Source organism: Pantherophis guttatus, chromosome 1 (genome assembly GCF_059756535.1).
Source record: "Pantherophis guttatus breed Tessera chromosome 1, ASM5975653v1, whole genome shotgun sequence".
Taxonomy (NCBI): Eukaryota; Metazoa; Chordata; class Lepidosauria; order Squamata; family Colubridae; genus Pantherophis; species Pantherophis guttatus.
The window spans coordinates 221,329,408-221,355,194 of record NC_142063.1 but is presented as its reverse complement, the minus strand read 5'-3'; the positions used below and the strand labels follow the sequence as shown (position 1 = coordinate 221,355,194).

The 25,787-nt window shown below is 35.2% G+C and overlaps 1 protein-coding gene and 1 long non-coding RNA gene across 3 annotated transcripts in view; both read left to right on the top strand.

Moving 5' to 3' along the window:
• Positions 1–25,787, top strand: part of CSMD1 (CUB and Sushi multiple domains 1) — a 1,102,994-nt gene that overhangs the window by 260,977 nt on the left and 816,230 nt on the right. For both annotated transcript variants that reach the window (XM_034436753.3, XM_034436752.3), the window contains exon 2: positions 3,910–4,126. In XM_034436753.3, coding sequence (XP_034292644.2) covers positions 3,910–4,126 — 217 coding nt within the window. The remainder of the gene's footprint in view (positions 1–3,909; positions 4,127–25,787) is intronic.
• LOC117676924 (uncharacterized) lies at positions 21,291–23,868 on the top strand. Its single transcript, XR_009621842.2, has 4 exons — positions 21,291–21,394; positions 22,669–22,812; positions 22,970–23,023; positions 23,535–23,868. It is a non-coding gene; the product is annotated as an uncharacterized LOC117676924 (long non-coding RNA).

The following is a 25,787-nucleotide window of genomic DNA, read 5'->3' as shown; positions in this document are numbered from 1 at the left end:
CACACACACAGGACTTGTGGACTTCAACTCCCAGAATTCTTCAGCCAGACATTCTGGTTGGGGAATTCTAGTAGTTGAAATATACCAGTCTTAAAATTGCCAAGCTTGGAGATTGCTGATCTAGAAACTGACCCAGATTAACAATGGCCTAGTCTTAATATAGGCACAAGTGAAATTCTATCAGTGATAACTGAATTCCACTCCAAGTGGTCTAACTCTAGAACCCATATGTGTCCTTTTCTTTTCTTTTTTTCTGGCCCTTCCTCATTGGCTGGGTTCATATCTTGTGCTGATATGTTTTAACTATAGTTTGTTGAAGTAGTGGCTCATAAACCACTCATTTGGTCATAAGCCACAGTTTGTGAACCCCATGGCTCAATTCACAGAAGATAGTAAATCCTTGTGAAATAAACCAGATTATAATTTAATATTATAGCTAGTCGCTCACCCCAATTACAGTATTTCCTGTATATAGAGAACTTGGTCATTCAACTTGATGCAGAAGGAGTATGTATGAATTAATTTTCATTTTCACTTAGCCCCCCGATCTTCAGTTTCCTTAACAAAAAATCTTGCCATTAACTTGCTGGTTCTTAACACACACGTTTGAAATTTATTAAGCCTTTCCTATCCCCCATTCCTCCCCACCCCCCAAACAAATCCTAATGTGTAGTATTTTACAATCAGCCCAGATTCATCACTTTATGTTCTAGTACAAGGGTGTCAAACTCTAGTGCAAGGGTGCTTAGAATTGGCCTGCGGGGCCATCCTGCAAACAGCGAAGGACTGGCCTGCCAGCGAAAACAGAGCTGCCAGCGAAAACAGAGCTCGTGAGGGCTGCATGTGGTCCTCCTAAGCTCCGTTTTCGCTGGCAGAGCACTTGGGCCATCACAGGCACCCTTGACAGAAGTGACATCGAGCTGGCCATGCCCCTCCGGCCACCCCCCCACCCCCACCCTGCCAAGGTCAAATACAACCCTGATGTGGCCCTCAATGAAATCCAGTTTGACACCCCTGTTGTAGTATATCTGCATTTCAGAAATGATATATCTAGTCAAGCATTTTCCTCCAATAAGATCCTTGCTAACAAGAACATCCAGTCTGCCTTCAATAGAGAGTATATGCAGGCAGTCGAATAAATCAAATAAATCGATTCCGTGATGAGGCTTGCCAGAAGGATTACAGTTCTCCTCACCAATTTCCAGTCATCATAAGAACACTGCTTTAAAAAACAAAAACAAAAACAAAATAAAGCTGACTGTGCCTAGATTTTTTTTTCCAATTTGCAATAAGAAGGAAGTATTAATAAAATGCAACTAATGAGAGTTTCCTATTGCCAGTTGAGTGTGGATTTGTCCCCTCTCCCAATTTAAGCTATGTTTAATAGGTTATAAATACATCTTTGGGAACTACTTAATTATAAAAGGCTTTACATTTAGAGAAAGAAATGTGGCAATGTCTGCATTATAATGGTTTGGTTTGAACAATTGGCAGATATGCTAGGAAATCCTTCTCTTTTAACAGGCCTACTGGATTCCCACAGCTTTAATATCTACTCATTAGAGTTGCAGATTTAAACTCAGTAGAAAATGGTAATTTATTAGGCCATAGTTTTAACCTGCAAATCCTTTTTTTAATTAAATCTTTTATGTTAGGATTTGGAAATTCCCACAAGCATTTGACAGCATTTCAAGTTAATATTTAAAGTCAGAAATCTATTCATAGGTATTTGGGACATAATAAAAAGTTGCCTGAAATAATCTTTGTTGTGGGCATAACAGCAAGTGTTAGGAATATATTTATGCCAAAACTGCTTCTGAGTCCAAGCATTGTGCACAAAAATGCCTCCCCCAACCTTTTCTCTTTGCAGACATTTTATTCATTACGAAACAGATTGATTTTATGCCTCAATGTAATTCTGAGCTTTGGCATATCTATATTTGAGGGATTAATGAGCTCAGCAAGATGGATAGAAAAAAAAAACCCTGCTTGTCATAAATCAAGGTTACTTGTTGTAGAATTGCCTATTTAATCAGCAGCATGCCCCCATATGGTTCAGTAGGATATACTAATCAAATTGGGAATAAACATGTTCTATGTTGAATCTTAGAATTTAGTCATAAAAGAACCAAAGGAAACTGAAACATTTCCTGTTGATCTAATTTAGATATTTTTGTGATCTAATGTTCACTCATGTCATGCAGGGGGGGAAAAATTGTGATATTTCAGAATTGTTTCTTTTTTAAAAAATGTTCACACAACTCTCCAATGTATTCAGTAGAAGAGAATATCTGTAGCTCAGGGATGAACTGTGTAGTGCTTAGTGCTCTCTGAGCGTACATGTTTCATTACTCACCTAGGAAATATCATCAGTGCCTCCAATGGATGTTGAACATTGGCTCTCTAGTGTACCTTTTGGACCTGGGACTAGACCTCAACAAAACATTGTGGCTAAATAGACATTTGGATGCTGTTTCCCAATTCAGTTCCCTGGCACTCCCAGGCAGCATACAAAATGCTAAAATAGTGGATAGTACAGAATGAAGCAGCTCAAGTAGCTATAGACAAATCCTAAACTGGTCATAGTTTGAAAGTTGCATTGATGCCTAGTTGGCTTCCAACTTAAGTTGCTGTGGTAAACTTTAATGCTCTTCATGGTTTAAGGTCTGGATAACTGTGGAATTGCCTTCTCCCACTAACACCTCTCACTCAGTAAGGTCTAGTAGAGTGGACTCTTCACCTGTCCCTGCAATCAGAGATGTCCACCTACATGCTTCAATAGTGTCCTGTCACATTTAAGTGCTATTGTCCTTTCTGGTCTTCAAAACATCTATGAAGACTTGTCTTTTTCACCAAGCCTTGAGGGAAAGGCTGCTTTGGTTATACTCTGGATAAGTAGCCATTTTTAATTGTCAAAATCATTCTGTATACTGCAACTTAATAATACATGATTTTGGTTTTAAGATTTAATTTGATTCTTATCTATTTATTTTAAGGCAAATTTCAGATTTGAGAAGTTGTACATCACTCAATTGATTGGAGAAGGCCTGTAATTTTTTTAAAAATGTAATAAATAAAGACATTATCAAACATTTTATTTTATACATATTTTAAATATGCATTTTAAATATATATATATATATTTAATAATATATTTAAGGCTTTTATTTTATTTCCCAATGTGGAAGTCAATAACAACAAAAAAAAATCCTTAAGTTCCAGCTGTTCCAGGAACAAAATATTCCCCATTAGCAATATTAATGATCCCATCAAGACAAATGATTTTTTTCCCCTGTAACCATTATTTATTTATTTAATCAAACTCACATTCCACTACTATCTAATCTATCTTGGCTGCTTCCAAGATTTACATTATAATAACAATTTAAACATTCGCTGTAAACGCTAACATAAGTGGCAAGGAAAAAATAAAATAAAATAAGGAGGTTTTGATGTTTAGAATTTAAGTTCTAAAACCCATTATTTTCAGTGGAAAGTCTTATAATAAAGAAAACTAAAGGAGTACATTGTAGTGCTCATGAATCAAATTCACCAGTGGTCACCACTGGTGGATTAGGAAGCATGCTTTCTAGGATAAAAATGTGGCTCTGGTTTATGTTTATTCTGTATCCCTTAATGTTGTCTTTGTTAAAAATGCATTATTTCAGTGTACCCCATCTATTCCTAATGGTTATCCCCTTAAGAATGAGGGGAAAGATGGCTTAGTGAAAATCAGCAGGAACTAAATTTGTTGCCATTTACTCTATTCAATATTCAACACCACATGAATAAATGGAATTACATCTTAAAATTCTAGATTTTCAGTCTCAAGCCTGCTTTGTGTGGATATTACTATAGGACAGGGGAAAAAATATGATTGAATTTCTCCTTTCCCTTCTTGTCTTCCAGGTCAGAACTGTGGAGGTTTAGTACAAGGCCCCAATGGGACGATAGAAAGCCCAGGATTCCCTCATGGCTACCCAAATTACGCCAACTGCACATGGATCATAATCACAGGCGAACGTAACAGGATACAGTTATCATTCCATACTTTTGCCCTCGAAGAAGATTTTGATATTTTGTCTGTTTATGATGGGCAGCCGCAACAAGGGAACCTAAAAGTGAGGTAAAGTAAAATCTAGTCACTCCTTGTAAATTATATAGAATTCAATGTTGTGTTGTAAAGATGGTTTATTCACTGCTCTGTTTGGCTGCTTCACATATGAACGTCCCTATAGAAGACAAAAAGCTTCTGCTTTGCATAACAGCAAAGAGATGTTTCCTGAAATCATTCTATTTTTCCTTCATGATATCAGACTTGGACCCAATCTCTGTTAGGCTGCTTGTTTCTTGCATGCATGCTTATATATTTATTATTGTTCTGAAGCAATTGTGGCATTCCAGAATAAACGTATTGTTGGAAATGTTTTGTTTCTGTTCAAACGAAGAACTTTTGGTATTTCTAAAACCCATTTAGCTTTGCTATTAAAAATTGAGGGGGAAGGCATGGAGATGTCCATATTGGCTTGCTATTCAGCTCACAAACCCGCCTGTAAGAAAATGTATTTCTTTCTGGAAGTCTGCTTATTGTTGTTGAACAGAACAGATAACATCATCACAACATTAGAATTCCTTTTATATAAGGAATTCTTTTAAGGATAAAAGAATTTTATGTTCTTTTTAATATTTATATATTTTATGCATTATTTTATATTCCTTTTATATAAAGGAAACAAGTTCTGCTTCAAAGACTTCTTATTTAGAAGAATGTTATATATTTTCATTATAATACATTTTGATTTCAATGTGTTATAGACTTATTTCTTATGGATGGTCACATTACATTAGAAAAATCTAAAACTTTCCTTAGTTGATATTTATATGGATCCTCAGAGCTTTATCAAGGACTAAGAGCCAAGAACAAATAGTTTTCCCTCATTAGAAAACTTGTTGCGTTGGGGAAAAAATTGGGTGTTAATCCACAATGCAATGAATTAGTATATAGGCCAACCCTTACCCACTGAAAAGTTTGTGTAACCTGTATTTGAAACCAAAACTATATGTAAAGTAGGAGATCAGACTTCAAGTGGTTCCCCATGGTTCCTCAAACCATATGTGGATCACTTTTATTTGAAAAGAACTGTAGAATTTAGATTTGAATGAAATGATTGTCCTGAGAGAAAACTTAATTAAGCCTCTTTTCTGAACCACAACATAGGCAGGCAAGGCAGCCCAAGAATAACACTGGACTTCTAATTCTTAAGCTCCAGATGCTTTATTATTGATTCAGTTACTTCCATTTTTTGAATCACACTGGAGAAAGAAGGACTTGCAGTGACCTAGCATGATGAAGGATTTACTGTGGGAGTTCATGTCCCCTTACATGACCCATTTTCACTAAAAATCTTAAACATTCTGTCCTGCCTCTACTTGAGCCGTGGATGGGGCACACAAACAAAATAAGAAGATGTCTGCCTCCATTTTGTATCTCCTAGATTCTACTTCATCTTGGAAAGTTGTTACATGATTCCTTTTCCCTTTCAGTAACGCAACAGCATCTCAGTCTGCAGACTCCAGGATCTTCTGTTATAACAGCGCTATGTAGGTTGTTATTTAAAAGTATTGTGTAAATGTATGATGATCTGTGACTCAGTAGTGTCTTGCTGCCACATTCACTGTAATGAGCAAAACAGTCCTGATAATGAGTGCCATCACTAAAATAGCAAGTTCTAATTAAACAGAACAAAAAGCTCTAAGGAGACACTCTTCACATTTTACACTTCAAGCGGTTTATTTTAGACAATTAGCAATACTTATGACAATGCTGAAATATAAATATAATATTGAGGTCAGGAACGATGATATCTGTTGTGCAATTCTATCAAAATGTATTGCTCACTGCATAATGCATTATACACGTGTCTTAAAACTGTGAAGTTCCCTTCGAGACTAAGCTTACATAATTTTAATAGTAGAAATAATTACTTAAAGATATTATCATTTTTGTTTTAAATGGTCATCTGCCAAAAACTAATTTTTTTCAAATTGAATACTTTTGTGTAGTATTTGGCTCCCATTTTATTGATATAGACATTATTTATTTATTTAAAATATTTATATAGCCACCTATCTTATAATCAATTGTGGGCAGTTCCCAATTACCTTAAAGTAAAGTTGCCTAGGGTAGCTCACTCCATCTGAAAGTCTGAGCGACTTTTCCCTTTAGAAGAAGTGTTGGCTTTGTGCATATATCTCACATTTGTGCATCTATGTGAATATATGTATCTGTCAGAAGCAGGTTCTAAACAAAACCAATGGTATCATAAGAGGATATTCCAGAAGTTAATTGCCTATCAAACAAAATATTCAATTCACACAATTAATTGATCCCAATATACATTTAAGAAATATTTTCTCACCAATTGCTTTCTGCACAAACTTACAAACAGCAAAAAAAAAAAAAAAAAGTGGGAGTGTTATTTATTCCAATTTTTTAAAAATTAGAAATCATTGGAGATCTTCATTCAATTGTTTAAAAGAAATACCTACTTTATTTTACAAATAACAATTTAAACAAATAGTGAGAATTATTTCTCGCCATAGGAATACCCAAACTTTCGTTGTCTAAATATTGTTATCCTTGTTAGCTTTAGGTTGTATCTTTCTGCATATAGATTGCTACATGGCAATGTATAACTTCCAAACAAATCACAAAATATGAACCACAGCGTAAAATCAGTATAATTAGATGGGATGAGACAACTCACTGTGACCAACTCACCCGGCTTAAGGAAGGCAAAAGTTCCTGTCAGCCCACATTCCTTCTCCAAAGGCTTCCTCGCCTCGCTTTCCAGTGCCCCCTCCTGTGTAAGGCAGGGGAATAATTGTTCCAGGCTGGACACATCAGCAAGAAGAACCTTCATGGCAATAGCCATCAGGAGCAAATCATCCTGTCACCATCCCTGCTTGACCATCTCTCTGCCTAGGAGTCGTCAGGGTCCAATGGAGCAGGCTGAAGGAGAGGTCCTTCTCCTCAAACCCAGGCATGATTGGAAGCTTGGCTATTGGCTAGTGGAGTCAATCAAGAAGCTTCCTTGAGCAAGGGGAGACAGTTTCTGCTCTTGCACGACTCCAGGTGCCAAAGCCCTGGTCCTTACACCTATTGCAAGCTGCCCTTTCCTTGCTCTAGAACCTTGGGAGGAGAAGGGAGAAATAGGGGGAAGGACAGGAGACAAGGGAACCTTTGGAGAAGGAGTTCGGGCTGGTGGGAGCCCTTAAGCTGGGCTGGCTTTGGAAACCAGAGTGGAAGACTTAAGTTTAGTTAAATAGATGCTGGTGCAACCATGTCCTGCAACTTCAGTGCAGCCAGTTCCAATTCTCCCAATATCTGCCTAGGCAGTTTTCACAAGCGGCACTGGTTCTTCTAGGGATGAGAATCATGTACTACTGATTTTAATAAAACTAAGAAAGGTGGAAGAGGCGGCTGGTCACCCAAATAATATTAAGAGAGGAATGTGTCCAGTTATCTCACATTAAGTTATTCCATATTGAATTGTCCTATGGTGAGTTAACCCATGTCAAGTTGATATATCAAGTTGTCCTGCAGCAAGTCGGCCATGGCGAGTTGTCTTAGACCCTAATTAGAATCACAGTATGATCAAAATTAGTTAACAGTTAAAAGCTCAGGAAAAGAAATTAACGATTTGCTACTTTCTTAAATACTGGGGATGGTGGGATCTAAACCTACTTCTAGTGAAATAATTCCATAGCTCAGGAATCTCAAAGGAGATGGCCTTGTCCTGCATATCACATAAATAAGATTTTACAGTGTTACTCAACCTTGGCAACTTTAAGACAGGTGGACTTCAACTCTCAGAATTCTGTAGACGCTCATGCTGGCTGGAGAATTCTGGGACTTGAAATCACTTCTTCAAACTGGAAACAGGAAAATGTGTCTAAAGGCTGCATTCATGGTAGACCAAAGGTAAGAACAGGATATCATCTCTTCATATCCTCCAAAAATGGTTGCTGGACCGTACTAGTAACAGAGTAATTTGGCAGTGCAGATAAACTCTGTGAGAACATTTTAATATCAGAATGTTTTGCACTGCCTTTGCTTAATGGCTGATGTTACCGTTTTCAGTAGAAGAACAGGATGGAGCTCCCAGTCCTTTTACACAAAACTTTCCTCAAGTTTTCTTCATTTTTGCAGTCAAATTTAGATTGGAAGCCTGATTTAGCCATTGCTATTTATATTTAGCTGTTGTTATTATCTTATTTTAAAATTTTTCTGACACATAGTCTTCTAAAAGTCATTTCAAATTCTAGTCTATTTTTGACTATCCCTCTATTAGGATATGCAAGATTGTGGTTTATTTGGTTATCTTACATTGAATATCAGACAGGATTTCTGTTGGTTGCTCAGCAACAATACTAGAAATGGTGCTCCATATGGAATTCATTACCTGTTGTCAGTCTTAATTGACTTAAGCCCTGTGCAGATGTCAGCGATGTGCCTTGATGAGCACAGGTAAATATGGCTAGCATTGCAGCCAACTGTCTTGTACCTGATGCCCCCTGGCAAGACCCTTTTTATATAAGGAGCTATGCCCATAAATGTGTGCTCTAGACCAGGGCTGTCAAACTCACAGCCCACAGGCTGAATGCGTCACACACTGGCAATGCCTACGCCCAGTTTAGCAAAGGGGGGGAAAGTTCTGATACGTCACATGATGCCGCCGTGATAACATGAGTTTAATACCCCTCATCTAGACCCTTCATTTTAATTTGGGCTTTTAGGTCCAGAGTTATTGCAAACATATTAATGCAAGGTCCATGGGCATGGAACAAAAAGGTGTGTGGCACCTTTTTGTTCTAAGCTTGGAAGAAAACAGCCCACTAAAATAATTGTTGAAATATTTTGTTCCATGTTTCAGAAAAAGAAAAATGGAACAACTGCACTGCCTGAACCCCATGTATAACATATCCCATATATCCCTTGGGAAGGGCTATATAAAGTTATGGGGATGTGAAAGCATCTCTACCACCAGTTGTACAGTGTTTAATATTCTTCTTTTGGTAGTTCAAACTAAGCAAAAACAAAGCAGTTTTCTTTGGAAACGGTCCCTGCATTTTTTTTGAACATTTATTATCTTGCTTACATGGTCATTTATTTGATTATTCTGTCCGTTTGTTTATTTAGCAGCATTTTTAAATTGCCACAGCTCAAATGAGGCTGGATCATGTATATGAGCAAGCTAGAAAGCAAATATCTGAACAACTTTAACCAGAAAATAATCAGCACAATATCATTCAAGGGCTAACTCTCTTTCTTTTGCAAGTCAAGTCTTTCTTCATTCCAATTAAACATTACCCCAGCTAGGTTCATGCATCATGCTCAGCTAAAGCTGTTTATACTTCGGTTGATGTTGGGTTTTTTTGAACCATAGTAGTTAGTTTTACTCCCAGCTAAGCCACAGATCAATCATTTGTTTGCATGCGATTCTGCCAAAAGTTAAGAAACCACAAGAAACTACACAAAAAGCTAGCATAATGGATGAAGCTAGCCAGGTAATTTTTCCACATACAACTGTTTAAAAATGCAAAAATTAATTCTGTTTCTTTCTCTTAGTGAGTCAGAAGCCTGTGCTCAGTCACAGTTTGCCTCACAGAAGTATTAAATCTGTTCTCCAGCGAACTACTTTCCCGTTTTAAATAGCATAATAAATAACTGTCTCCTTCCTAGTGTGGGTCTCAGCTGCCCTCAGAGAGTTTGCTAATCTGCCTTGTGATGTTTCATTTCTGTTATAAAGCCTTTTCTTTATTTGCTGGCTCTGGATGGCAAGCAGTGTATATTTAGAAGATAATTTCTCCAAGTAAGCAGCTTTTTCTTACCTAGGATGTTTCTTGAATTCTTACTAAGATAAAAGAGAAATAGAGTACCTCTTTACTCTTTCCATTTCTACAGTTCCTTCTTCAATGTATAATGATTGTAGAAGGTTTTGAAAATGAAAAAGAACTTTTAATTTTTTTGTACTTTCCTGAACGGCTTTATAAATGCTTGTTGTTCCCTAAATATACAGATATATCATATGTAGTATAACTATATTAAATAGTTATAATCCTATTGTGTCTAAATCAGTGGCGGGTTGCTTTTGGGTCACCCCGGTTTGGGAGAACCAGTAGTAGCAGCAGCCGGAGGTTCCACCCACCCACCCAGGCATCATTAAATATGTTCTGCACATGTGCAGAAGTGGCGCGTGCAGGAGCAAAGCAAGCGTGTGCACGCGAGCAAATCAGTAGTAAAGGTAAGTGAAACCCACCACTGGTCTAAATGATAGCCCAAGAAAATGATAAACAATTGATACAGATAAAAATAGCATTCTGAGAAACTATTACAGGTAGTCCTTGACTTACAACCATTCATTTAGGGACCATTCAAAGTTAGAACAGCAATGAAAAAAATGACTTATGACCATTTTTCACATTTATGACTGTTGCAGCATCACCATGATAACATGATCAGAATTTGGATTCTTGGCAACTGGTTCATATTTATGATGGTTGCAGTGTCCTGAGATCAAGTGATCACCTTTTGAGACCTTCTGACAGCAAAGTCAATGGGGAAGCCAGATTCACTTAACAACCGTGTTACTAACTGAACAATTGCAGTGAGTCACTTAACAACTGTGGCAAGAAAGATCATAAAATGGGGCAAAACTCACTTAACAAATGTTTCACTTAACAACAGAAATTTTGGGCTTAATTGATCTCAAATCGAGGACTACCTGTATGTGTTTGGAGTCTCTGATTCAATTCCTTAAGCAATTAGATTGCCTGGTAGGATTAAGCCATTATAATACATGACCTTTCCTATAAAGAAAATACATTTAGAATAACTATTGGCCTTCCTATGCTAGCCTCTGTCAAGCATAGGAAGAGGTAGGCCCCTGTAAAAATATAGGTGTATTGAGTAGGTCACCTATCAAGAGGTGACTTCTGTAAAAATATAGGTGCACTGAGTAAAAATTAGGATTAAATCAATACAAATCACCTAAAAATATAGCATGAGAATTCTTCCCTCCTGCAATGTGCAGGGGGAAGAAACCCTTTTCCAGCACCTTACATAGAAAAAGAAACCAAAACTCCAAATTACCCATTGTTGAATATGGATTCATTTGCTATTTTATGGGTATTCAGCCCAAATTAGTTTTCTACATAATGCTCAAAACATACTAGATCATAATTCTAGACACATTTACTTGGGAGCAAATCTCCTTAAGCTCCCTGAAACGTATATGTGAGTAAACATGCTTAAGACACAGATGCATGGCAGCGGCATGCAAAATCACATTCGAATGAGGAACAAAGGCTCTGGTTTAGCATTGATTTTTTTTTCCCACCTTCACAATAAATCCTAAAACAGTCAAGAAAAAAAAATACTCCTAATGTTGCCATTAAATTACTAATGTATATACTTTTTTGCATACAGGAGAAAATCTTGCATTAAGTAGGATACATGTGTTTCCATTAGGATATTATTGAATTCAGTAATTGCTTGCTTTTGGCTACTTACTATTAAGATATCCTGTACAACTGACATGTTTGTAGCAAAAAGGTTCTGGGGGATTTCTTTTTGCTTTATGTATATGAAGAAAGAAAGAGAAATCTTTTTTACTTATTCTATAGATCTGCTGTTAGGAGTGGTGTTCCTGCAGTATTCACTAATGGTGACAGATACAGCTGCTTAGAAAATGCACATAGGAATCTGGTACATATTATCATAATGAGAGAGTGTACCACAGATAAGAAGAAATGCTTCCATAACCTTTGATTTGCTAAAATAATACTATTAATTATTCAAAAGACTAGAACTTTATTTTCTACCATATTCAACCAGGGATGATGATCCATCTGTATATAATTGTATCAAACAAAAGTTTTAATATTTCAGTACTATATGATTATTAGAAAATATAAAAACAAAACCAGGCTTAAAATAATTGGCTGCAATTAACATTCTATACATGCATTCGATATTCTTTTATTTATGCATGCATTCCTGCTCTGATAGAACTTTTAAAATCAGTGGATCCCATGAAAAGGCTGATTAATATATTTGTTATGAAAATAAGGAAGGCTTGGCTCCACCCATCCACCCACCCACCCATCCATCCATTTATGTAACTGTTCACCAGAATTATCAGATACTTTGTGGGCCTAGTGAACATAGATGAATGTGTCATTTAGACACAAGCTCTCTTCAAATGATGGGGAAATATGCAATAATAATAAGATAGTGTGAGATGTGAATATGCCTTCAGGTTGCATACAGAATTACTATGATCATTTTGTCTACTTGTTTGTTTCTTTTTTGGTATTATCAAATAAGTTTAAATTATATGCTACATTCAAAAGTAGTTCATCATATAACTTAATTCAAAAAAAATAAAACTAATCCTTACATTTGTTCAAAATACTTAGGCTTACCTTGGAACTATTTCACACATTTTGGAAGGCATACCACTTCTCTTTGCAGGATTACTCAGTTTACCTGAAAAAAGAAAAGAAAAGCATATAATATCACTGATTTTCAGATTGGTGTATGGATCTTCTCAATTATTAATGAGATAGGTTTCAATGAATCTAAAGATGCTTCAAGAAGTTCTCTTGAAGATGTGAAGATTGAAAGTGGGCAGAGGACAGAACACACACAAACCTTGCTACCTAGTCTTCTCAATCTGTGATATTTGTGCCCCTATTTAATACAGTCCCTGATCCATCCCTTATTTCCTGCCTGCCTGCCTGCCTCTATCTTTCTATCTTTCTATCTTTCTGTCTGTCTGTCTGTCTATCATCTATCTATCTATCTATCTATCTATCTATCTATCTATCTATCTATCTATCTATCATCTATCTATCTATCTATCTATCTATCTATCTATCTATCTATCTCTATCTATCACATTTATATAGCTTCCCATTTTCAACCAACTCTGGATGGCTCCCAATCAAAGACCAAAAGACACATTAAAATCACATTAAAACTATAAAACCAAACCAATTAAAATATTAAAAACAATTAAACCTGGGCATCAAATCAAAGTTCTAAAGTGCTAATCTTCTACCAGAGTTCTTCAAAGTGTCACAGAAGGTTAGGAGGGTGGAGGCCTGCCAAATCAGGGGCAGAACATTTCCTAGGGTACAGGTTTCCACAGAAAAGTAATATAAAACTCCCATCAGATGGCAATATTTAGAGGAAGGGGCTAGGAGTGTGCTCGCCTTATCTGAACTAGTAGGATGGGTAGATGTCCTTGGTCCCACAGATAACCCTGTCCTGTGCTATATGATTATGTGGAAAGCTATATTTGCATTAAAGCATTTTGGAAATCTGGGTAATTTACAGGAAGATCAGAGAGAGAAAGTGAAGGGGCTATATGCTGGCTGAATTCTACATCTACCATCAAACCCCCATGCATGCAAGTGAATGCTTGTATAAGACATGGACTATTAGTCAGTTCTACCAACATCTTGATGAGGAAAGCCAGCACTATCTGCTCAGAGATATACTGTAGTTACCTTATATTTTACCCTCAATTAGCTCTTAAAACAAAGGAACTGGCCATGAAATATTTGATGAACATGATATGTTGTTTTCCTAAACCTGGCTCCATGTAGATGGTCACAAGAATGATTATTTTAAAAAGAATCCCTTGAGTTCACTCCTGTTCTATTTGTAACAGAGACTGGGAACAGTGTCACGAAAAAGAAAAAAGAATAGCAGATGGCAATTTCAGTATGTAGCACTTAGCTGTCAAAGCAGTTGGTGCTATCAGGGCTCCTTTTATATATATATATATATATATATATATATATATATATATATATGTGTGTGTGTGTGTGTGTGTGTGTGTGTGTGTGTGTGTGTGTGTGCGCGCGCGCGCACACACACACACACACATAATCCTTTAATATCCAGAAAAAATGATTTGTACTTTTCTTTTTAAAAGTAGAAAGGCACATAGCAATGCAAAGCATTTTGAAACTCAACATCAGGAGTTATTTTTTCTTGGTGCTTAAAAGGATGGGATGGGAGAATTTGATGATATGGGTGCTCGAAATTTATAACTATTAATGCTCTAGACTACCACCACCTCAGTCTTGATGCTTCCAGTTGTGTGGATTTCATCTTTCTGATTTCTCAACTACCCACTGCAGTGTCTGAGATTTCTGGGAGTTGAAGTTCACATAATTTAGAATATCCCGAGGTTGGGAAAGACTGGTGTGCTGAGGTTATTGGTATCTTTATAGCTAAAACACATCACTTTTCCTTCACAGATACTCAGAAAAACTGATTGAAATCACTCCATTTATAGGCCATTTAAACGTGTTAGTTCTTATGCTCAAAAGACAAGTTGATTGGGAAGAGTCCATTAAATGGCAAAGTACAATGTACTTTGATATACTCTGATCAGTCTCTAGATCTCGATTGGAAGGGGAAGAAAGGACTAATGGCAGAAATCATGTTATGAGATGATTGTCCTCTGCTGCCTCCATGAAGGACAACAGTTCTGGAATGGATGGAACTCTAGGAACACCTTCATGGCATCATCTCTGTTCTCTTTCAATATTTCTACAAAACTCAGATTCTGGAGGTTTCTATAAAGTCTTTGACCTAATGCCTTAGGCTGCAACGTAAACCAATACAGAGTTTTAGCTATTTGTATTTGTTCACATTCTTACTGTTTTTTCTCCTCTTTCTGCTTTTCTACCCTTCTACCCTTCCTACAGATCAAACTCTAGATTTGTAGATCCTTGGCTGGCTACATTTATTTTGTAAAATGCCATGTTTATTGATGGTTCCATGAATGTTAATGTTTCACTTCGGTCAAATATTTCTTATTAGCAATAATGATGGATGGATGGATGGAAATCCCAGCACACTGGAGGAAGGTCATATGCAGATGGAGACTACAAAATATCACAGTATCTTTCAATTTAGGGAAAAAAACCTAATTATGCAGAATTGTAATTATTAAAATGGCACTGACTAGCCCAGGTAGTCACTGGGAGTCAACAATGTCTTGAAGGCACAAAAATAAATATGTTTACTCAGAAGTGGACCTTGATATGTTTAAGAAGGAAGAAGTGAAAAAGGATACCACATGCCTATGTTTCTATTCATACATATTGTAGCAGCTGTGTAACAAATTTAGCCTAAGAATCACATACTTTAGTAAGAAAAGAAGCCACATATAAGAGATAATAGATAAAATTGTTCTGCCTCGGGGAGAAAAGAATGCCAAAGCAGGATGAAAATGTTCTAATTTTATAAAAATCAGCAGTCTCATCTTGAAAACAGTTTGGTCTCTAACACAGCAAGAAAAGTTAGGAAAAGGTCGAGATAATCAATTTATTATTTCCTTGTAAAGAGAAAGTAAAGAGAGATAAGACTTATTTTCATTCCCAAGACAGGAGAACAAAACAAAAACAAAAATACCTATGTATAAAATAAGAAATATTCCAAGAGAGGTAAACAAGTATTAGAAAAGAAAGGAAAAAACAAAGCAAATGAAGTGTAGCAAAATATAAGACAATTTTGCAAATATGTAGAGTTAACTGATTTGGAAGCTTAAATCCTCAGATTTAAAATAACAACTCTATGTTAGAGTCACGTTGTAATAAGTTCAATGTGATTTGCTTGTTTTCTATTTAGTAAGAAGGACAACTATAGTGAGTTAATAATCGATGAGATATAACAGGAGACAGAATTAAATGTGACTCCTATCATTCATTTTTGTGGATAGTTTTTATTTTAACAGATTATCGATTCATGAATAAGTGGAGAGGAAGCTCAATTTTATTCTAAGTAAACCACCAAGTATACACTTTTACCCTACCAGAAATAGATGCAGAATCTTGCATGCACACATTTTTTTCTACTGCATGTCCATTTAAATTCTTTTGCTGGTCCATTGTTATTTCTGCCAGAGAATGATCTTGATAATGCTAGTCTCTTGAAACAGAGAAGAATATGAGTAGCAGATTATTTGGCTCAGATTAAACATTAAATGTGTTTTGATTTTTAACATGCAAACTGGCTTGCTTTGGGGAATGATAAGTATCAGCAGGATGTAAAGTAAATTACAGATAGCTTGATAAGTGTTTATAATTAATTCTAATGCCAAGGGTCTATCCCAAAGTTTAATGGGTCATATAGTACCCACTGCCTGGCATCCATCCCCCAGATCATCACACTGACAACAAGGGAGGAAAAAATATCTTCCTCCTCTCAATGAAGAGCTCATATTTCTAAAACAGCCCCCATTGAAGATCTCCACAAATATTTATGTTACCGCTGCTGCTGATGGCTAGTCCCCCCCTCCCCTAAAAAAGTTATATTGCAAGTAAAACTCTGCCTCATTCCTACTTCCTACATCCTTCATCTCTTATGGAGTTCTGCTTTCTCATTTGTTGTCATGATACTTTGGTGCTTTCATAACATCAGTAGCAACTAGTGATAGCACACTGAAGGATCTGTCTGGTTGATCCAATAGCCCACATAATGGCCTACTGATTATCTGACAATACGTTCTTCCTTCAATTTTTGGCATCTTAAGTGTTATGGAAAAATGATCTAAAGAATTCTTAATGGACTGGAGTTGGTTCTAGTTAAAGATTGGGTACATTTAAAATGGAGTGACATCTGATTTATTCTTGAAGAGAAATGGATATTTTAAGACAGATCTCTTCCTTTTCAAAGCATCTGTAATATGATCTGAGTTACATGATTGATAGATTGATCAACTGATCCAAACTATTTTAAAATATAAAATGAAAATGAAAAAAACTTTTTCAATACAATTTTCTTTCTTTCAGTTTTTAGTTTGCTGAATTAGCCATAACTATTTATTTCACAGAATAATTGAAACATATAGCAGTCTAATAAATGTTAGTTTTGTTATACATATTTACTCTAATGTAAACACCACAATGAGGTTTATAATAAAGGACATGCATTTACAACTAGAAGTTTAATGATGTTTCATTGTTTTTTATTTTCATTTTTTTCAATTATATAGTTTTTAAAAGACTATAATAAATAAATAAATCCAGAATAAATTATGAAATACAAGTAGATAACAATAGATCTGAAATATCATACAACTAATATATTAAAATGCATCATTAAGAGCTTATAATACTATGACATATTTCATATTCATTTTCTAATCAAACAAGTCTTTATTAAACTTTTAGTTAAAGGTACTTTCCAGTTTTCGGCAAAACCAGCCCATAACAAATCATAACAAAGTCTTGGACATTTGCTCACTTTATTGCATTCTTTTGAATTTAAATATGTATCACTTAGGACTGTTGTGTGTAGGTACTGCATTTGTAGTTTTAGGCTTCGGTCTCACTTCTTACTTCAGCATTTTAATCACAACATTTTTTTAAAGTTTCAATATTTCCTATAAGAAAAAAAAACAAATAAAAAGTACCTATGATAATAAGATCTGAAATATGCTAGAGAAGATAATCTTTTATTTTAACATAGCATTTTAAGCTTGCTGTACTAGTATTTTTTCTTCCCTTTTTTTATGTTCAGTTTGAGGATTTCTTCCCAGAGCCCATCTGAATAAATCTTCACAAGATTGAAATCGCACAAAGAGGTGATGACATCTTCATCTTGAGAGAGGCTTAACACATCCTTGTCTTTAAGGCTTTAAGGGTTTCACACTTATTGCTATTGTTGACTTAATTCTCAGTGCTGAGAGACATTCCTCATGTGTCAAGAGACAGTTCCCATAAAAAGTGTTGCATATGCTTTGTGTTAAGCTTAAGCAAGGCCTGCTTCATCCCAAGAGAAAATTGTTTTAAGAATAGTTTTGTGGAAACAATTGTTGACTTTAAACAGGCAATTTCTCTTAAATGTCATATCAGAAAGTAAATACACAGGGAAGAACAGAAAATGCAGTCAAGCATCAGAACCGGACACAATTTGTTAGGAATAATTGATAAACAGGAGTTTTTCAATTCTTTCTGCAGCCAGAAAGAATTGAATTGATTCTTCTTGTCAATTTGTTTATCTTTTTGATCTTCATCCCTATTGAGGAAAATATTTAAAATATGTTTACATTTACTTTTAATGTAATATCAATATAGTTTTCTGTTTTTCATTATAGTTAGCATAGATATAGATATAGCAGTATAATATCTACATGCCCCCTTTGTAAGGAAGTAATATGCATTGGAAATACAGTATGTTGTTACAGTTGTGGCTAATTAAAAAAAAAAACAAGTCTTTTCTGTCTCCATATATAAAATGTGATATTGTTTTCCATCCTTCACCCATATAACTCTAGGCTCTGTTCTTGCTGTTCGGTTTGCGTACTGATGTCAACTGAAAGAAAATCCATGCCAGATTTAAGGCTCATGACTCTTGAACAAATTGAGACATTTGGCACTGAAACTGTGTTTCTTTGTTGTATATTGATATTTTATGATTATATTAATCATATGCCAGAAATTTAACTTTGGTGCCAGGTTTTTAATGTGTATGATTTTTAATATATTTATAAATATACTTTTATATAAATGTACTTTTATTATTAATATTGTATTAATTGCTGTTTGGGACTTGCATGGAGTTTGATATGTGATGGGCAGGTATCTAAATATTTAAAATAAATAAAATATATCTCAGACGTTTATAATTTGAGGAATAAAAGAAGCTTGAATAATGCCAGTTGCCCCTCCATTGGCTTTACTAGGTTACTCAGTTTTTGTATTTTGTGTGGTCTCCAGATTGGTGACCTTGACCATCAGACTAATCTATTGACTAATCCATACTTGCTTTGCTTGCTTCCCATATGTATGATCTGGTTAGCCATTGAGATACTCTATGACCTTCACCAGAAACTAAAGGTAGCCTTTCTTTAACTGTTTGTGCAAGTCATAAATATTATTGTACACCACCCAGGATCCTTTAGCATTGCTTTGAGTCTCAGACAGATTTTTTTTCTCTAAATTTCAGCAACACCAGGTTGTCTAAGTCTTTTTTTTCCATCTCTCTGCTTATTATTTCTGTTTTACTTTCTAAAATTTCCACTTGTAATTAATTTGTTTAACTTCTCTTGAAAGGGGACTTATAGATTCTTCAATGTTTTTGTAACTGTTTCAACTCCTATTTCATTTTTACAAACCTCTTTTCCATTCTCTCTTAAAACACAACAAACTTATTTTTAATAGATTTGATAGATAACTGCTTTTGCAACTCTTCAATTTTTTAATATTTATATATTTATAAATATATGTATATTTTTATATTTCTGGAGTATTTCCCTTTTCTGTCAGTTTCTCTAATGAACCTCTTCATCCGGATTTGCAGCTTTTCTGGTGATTGCCATTTTTTAATTCATTTATAATCCAGTAAATAAAAATGAAAGTAAATTGGTTACAAAGCTGAAAGTAAAAACAAGCATCCCACTTTTTCCCTTTGTTCACTTTCTCTTTACCCTTAAGGCTTTGGTCCTATCTGTCTTTCATAGTTGTAATGACACAATCTGTCTCATACTGCATTTACCTTTTTATTTTGTAACTTGCAGTGATGATCTTTTCTTTTTGATATCAAACAATCAACATTCCCAGGAAATCTGGCCTATTAGTTAATTAATTTCATGTAATGTCAAATGTACTTTTGCCAAAACCTTTATCTTTCAAATTAATACTGTCCCCTTTTTATATTTTCTTAGTTAAAATCTTGATTGAGTTCTTTGCTGTTCTTTTAATGTCTTCCATATTAAGCAATGTGGTCATGGATTCTTTGGCTAATTCGGGATCTATAGACGTGAACAAGGCAGCTGACACTGACAAGTTCTAGCTTGTGCGTTAAGTACCAAATAAACTATGAGTATTGGGACAAAATTTTCGCATCAAAATGTGAAAATTCAAAGAGTTTCAAAGCAGTTGAGTACCCAAGTACCTCAATTCAAGCAAATTGTTTTCCCATGATCCTCAGCCATTTTAGTTACCAGAAAAATTGTCCATCTCAGAGCTTCCTTCCAAGTAGTTCTACCCCATAAGACATGGTGCATGGCAGTCAAAAAGATAGAGATGGGGGGATATAGGCGAGTTGGGAGAGTTGGAGGCAGTCCCTTATCTTACTGAGACTGTGAGGGACACTCACTCACTATTTTTGGTTAACAGCAACTGGGAGTCATTTTACGATGGAAATTCTGGTCCCAATTGTGGTTGCAGGTCAAAGGTAAGAGCCTTGGTACTACAGTGGTTTAAAGCACCCTGTTATTAACACAGCTGCCTGCAATTTACTGCTGGTTCGAATCTCTCCAAGGCTCAAGGTTGACTCAGCCTTCCATCCTTTCTAAGGTAGGTTAAATGAGGACCCAGTTTGTGGGGGCAATAAGCTGACTTTGTATAAATATACAAAAGTATGAAGGCTATTGCTTAACGCACTGTAAGCCGCCCTGAGTCTCCGGAGAAGGGCGGCATATAAATCAAATTAAAAAAAAAAAAAAAAAGGTTATCTGTAAACCTACTAATTTAAAGAAAGCATATGATAAATAGAATTGATCTGAATTATAAAATGCATGAGGGCATAGTTTTGCATAAGTAGGGAGTTCAAAATTGATTGCTGAATGTTGTAAGATTTGTGTAAGAGGGAGTAAGGTACGTGTAAGAAAGAATGCACTGTTTAGCAAATAGGTTAATGTGTAAAAGGGAGTAAGATATGGATGTATAATATCCCTTTAGCTGTTTAATCTATGGATAAATTTTTTAAAAATATTGTGGGGACATTAAAAATGTGTCAGTTGGAGGCATGGATGCACATGTGTTTCTGTCCCTTTTTCCTGGAACAGTGGATTGTTTCCATACTTCTTATTGTTTTTGTTTGTTTGCTTTGAATATTTTTGCTTACCCCAAGAAGAAATAGCATGATAGCTGTACATGTATATACCTCCTACGTATTGTTGCTCTACTCTGTGTCCTGTAAAAGCCCACTATATATAATTGGGAAGACTTACATCAGTAATACAGGTAAAGGTGCAATATTCCAATTAAAGGGGAGGAGAAGATGAGGTTGACTGTGGCGACATCCCCATCTGCTTGTCCAGTATGTAGAGGATAACTTTAGTTGATAACAAAGAGGAAGAAGGAATACTAGAAACTAGGACTATTCTTGGAGAAAAGCAAGATAAGTAATAAAATCAGAGGAGGAAAATAAATATTCCCTATCCCAAAAGTATTTTGTCTCTGCTGTGAGTTAAGGAGGTACGAATCATCCTTCTCACATGACCATTTTGGGTAGTCCAACAAGAAATAAGAGAACCAGTATGTGGTTCAAGGATTTGGAAATCTTATACTTATATAATAGGTATGTATAAGTAATAGCATGCTGTAACAGTATTACATTTGAACAAAAATTCTGGGATTCATAATTGCCTTTCACACATTGTGTGATTTATATTAGATCCAGAGTGAGTGAATGGATGGAAAACAGAATAATTCTAGGTGTCCTTGTATTCAGAAACTGTAAAATAGAAGTTGACGATAAGCATGTCAGTTTCAGGCCTCTGACCAAGTATGTGAAGTATTTTCATTTGAATGCAATCTTAATCTTCTATGGAAACAGGAATCTGGCACCATTGAACATTTGTCCTTTATTGAACTGATTCTTCAAGGTCTCACCAAACATTATGTAAGAGTATATAATACCTTCACAGGTAAAATAAACACCTTTGTTTGTCTCTGTTACAATTATGTAATAAGTTATTCAGTCAAATTCCTGAATAAAATCATACATTAAAGTACAATCTCCTGAACCACAGGGATATGATGGATGTACTTTTGAAGACATTTAAAATGTTATACAACTGGCAAATTTCATACTTTTATACTGAGGAAGGAAGGGCCCACATAGATGCCCACTGGCTAATAAAATAATGGCAACCTATAGAATGGATAATTTTACCAATCTCACAGAGTATTTCATGCCAGTCAAGCAGCACAAAACACAAAGAAATCAGGATTCTGGAATAGAGGGATTTACTGCTTTACTGATAGGGTTGTTCTATAAATTGGAAAAAAAGGGCAAAATCATTTCAGAGAGTTTATTTATTTAGCATATAACAAATACATGGACTTATAGTAGTTCAAATGTTAATGTCCAGTCCACCCAGTCATTCAAGGACAGTGTGGTCTATATTGAAAAAATCAGACGTTGGGCCGATGTAAGCTCTTGATATTGTTTATCTGTTGCCATGTATTTAGAGAGCCAGGAGTTCTACAAAGATGTCTGACTGCCAACTGTCATTAACTGCCAATTCTTCAATGTAGTCTGGCTGCCAATTGTTGCTAGTCGTTTGGTTCACACTTCCGTGCTATCCAGGGTACACCACGGGGAGACGAACTAGCATCACTCCCCATTTCAGAGAGTAAATGATTGTTTTGCCAAATCAAGGGCCAGTTCTTGTTTCTGAGTGAATTTTCTATGGAAATGATGGGTCTGTTGATCAAATAAGAGTTTAAGCCCTGATGGCAAATATTGAAAATATTGATTGCTTGTTGTCACCAGGGGTGGAGGTGGGGGAGGAGTTATTGTTTTTACTCTTTATATATTTGGTTTTTATTTTTTTGTAATCCACCTAGAGTCCCTGAAAGTGAGTGGACAATATATATATATTATCCATATATATATGGATGGAGAGAGAATGAAATGGATCCCTTGACGAAAGACCATCCAGAGTGACCGCAGGTCATAAAAGAAGGCAACTTCTCCTCCCTGTCAAATAAGTGAGGATGTCTTTACAATCTATAAGGATGTTCCCTGCCCAATCCAAAAGATAAAACAGCTTGTCTGAAACTATTGGCCAATGATTTTAACAGTCATTCTATTATTGCCATTAAATATATTGTTCTCATTACATATTTTATTTCTGTTCTAATACAGTATCTACCCAATGAAAATTGAAATAAGAGATATTCATGGGAACTTAATCTTGAAGTAAACGATATTCACAGGAAGTAAACTTAAAATAAGAGATGTTAATAGGAAGTTAAACTTCTGAGGTAAGATATTTGCAGGAAGTTAAACTTGAGGTAAAATATATTAACAGCAAGTTAAACTTCTGAGGTAAGAGAGATTCACAGGAAGTTAAACTTCTGAGGTAAGAGATATTAACAGGAAATGAAATTGAGGTAAGATATATTAATAGGAAATTAAGGTTAAAGGAAGACATAATAATAAAAAGTAAAATTTGAAGGAAGAGATGATCATAGGAAGTTAAGGCTGAGGTAAGGGATATTTGCAGGAAGTTAACATTGAACTAAGAGATATACCCATAGAATTGGGCATGTAGAAGAAGGAAAAAAAAATAGTTGTCATTTAAAATGTTCCTGACAGTTTTATAAATATGGCATCAAGGAAAACTTTCCCTAAGCATCATCATTTGTTTTGAAGCAGTTATATAATAAATGATAGAAGATAATGACATAATATAGTATTCTTCACACAGGTGTGGAATATATGGCCAGAAACAGCAGCTGAAGGGATTTTGAAAAAAAAGTTATTTCAGAAAATTGAAGGCTTTTCCTTCAAGAAGGAAAAGAGAAAAACAATATCAGGAATAATTCCGTGAAGCAAATTGGTGTAACAAAATTAAGAACTGTATAAAAAAACCAAACACTTCAGAAATAAAAAGCCAACTGGGGAGACAACATGTTGGATAAAAAATAAACTACTAAAGAAGGCTTTAGTAGTTAATATGTTTCTTCAGTGCAGAAGAAAATGGGCAGATATCCATATCTGAATTAACATTTTAGAAAGGGAACCTGGTGAAATGAGACAAATAGAAAAGAAAAATGATGAAGTTTTAGAAAACTAAAGCAAAATAATAATAATGATTGGGTCCAGATGGTATCTCTCTGGAAGTTTTAAAAAACTTAAATGTAAAATTGTTGATGTTTTAACAAACAAATATAAAATGCTGACATAATCTAGCCAATGTACCAGGAGACTAAAAAAGTGATAAAAGTGATTCTAAGGAGGAAATCTTGCCAGTAACTAAGAAAAAATAAATATTAAATAAAAAACTAATGTATACAAAGACAAATATGTCTGAAGATCAACCAATGCAGTTCTGCAAAAATAAGCCCCTTCTCTCTTATTATTTAATGAAGATTATTGTAACTAGGTAAATATTATTTCCTTGGACTTCTTATATCACTTAGCAACTATGAATTATATAGCATAAAATGAGATCGAGAGCCAGTTTGGACTAAATGTTAAGGCATCAAGCTAGAAAATGAGAGACCATGCATTCTTTGCGTCCACTTTGGACACAAAGGCAACTTTGGGCCAGTCATTTTCTCTCATCCCTGAGAAGAAGGCAATGGCAAACCACTTCTGAAAATCTTGCCAAGAAAAACTATAGAGTTGACAGGAGTCAACACTGATTTGAAAATACAGACATTCCTCCCACCCCACTCTCACACATACAATTTGCAAGTGTTTGACCAGAAATTGTGTGTGTGTGTGTGGGGGGGAGATGAGTGATAATTCTTGCAATAAGTTGGGGGAGAAAAAGAAGTGTTGTCTTGGGATCAAAGAGACCTGTTCCTCCATGAAGTGATGGTTCAAAAGTTTTTTCCCCACTTCTTTGCCAATAGGGGAGTTAGGAGTAGGATGAAAACAATTCTTCTATTGCTCAACCATCACTGTAGAACTGTCACAGCTTTTCTGGGGTTGTGGGGAAACACTTTCTGCTGAAATAAAAAAAAACACTTTAAAACAAGAGGAAAGAAGAATAAAAAGAAACATTTTATTTCTTTGCTGAAAAACTGTCTTATCAGTTTAAGAAGGGGGATTTTTAGTTTTGCTTTGCTAACCCAACCAGTGCATATCCCATAAATATATTCTAAAGAAATGGGGGGAAATAGAAGAAATCTGAAACAAAAAGTTTCCATAGAGGATATTTTGCTGTTGCTGAATCTTGTAAATTCCTTTTTAGGCTGATTTTTTTAAAAAAATTCTACAATCACAGCAGCTAGTCAAACTGTCCTCAGCTGGTCATGTTGCTCAAAATATGTATTTCAAACAAATCTTGGTTTTTCAATTCTCAAATATTGATTCCCAATCTCACATCTCACAGCTGGTCGCTCTGTGTTCCTTGACAGCACTTGGTAATTTTTTGATAGAATCTTATTTGTCCATGTTTATGTTGATTTATGTAGACTACCTTGCTGTGAGAAAGAGAAACCATGAGAATAAACCAACTCATTTTGTTGTCTTCTGATAGAAATTTATATTGGTGGAACAGGAAGAAAATAATCATAAAAAATTCATTTCACACGATGTCTTCATTATTTTAGTAAAAATACTGCTTTACTTCTGTTTTCAAGATTTGGAAGCCAGGAGAGGGGAGGGGGACATTGGTGAAAATCATGCCCCTCTTTGTAATGATAGTATTCATTCATTCATTTATTCATTCATTCATTCATTCATATTTATTATCAATAAATTCTCTTAAAGAGGAAAGTCATTTTCTGATCTCCTTTCTCTGTAGTGGTTTACATAAAATTGGAGACTCTAACAACAAACAAACTACTTCTTAATTTATCACTAAGTTGCTAACATATAAAATAAATAAATAAATAAAATTCATTCAAGAAAAATACAGTAAACAATAAGACAAGCGTACACATGCATATGTATATATAAACATACATATTTCTCCATTTTAATTCATCCTGTCTTGCACATATATTCC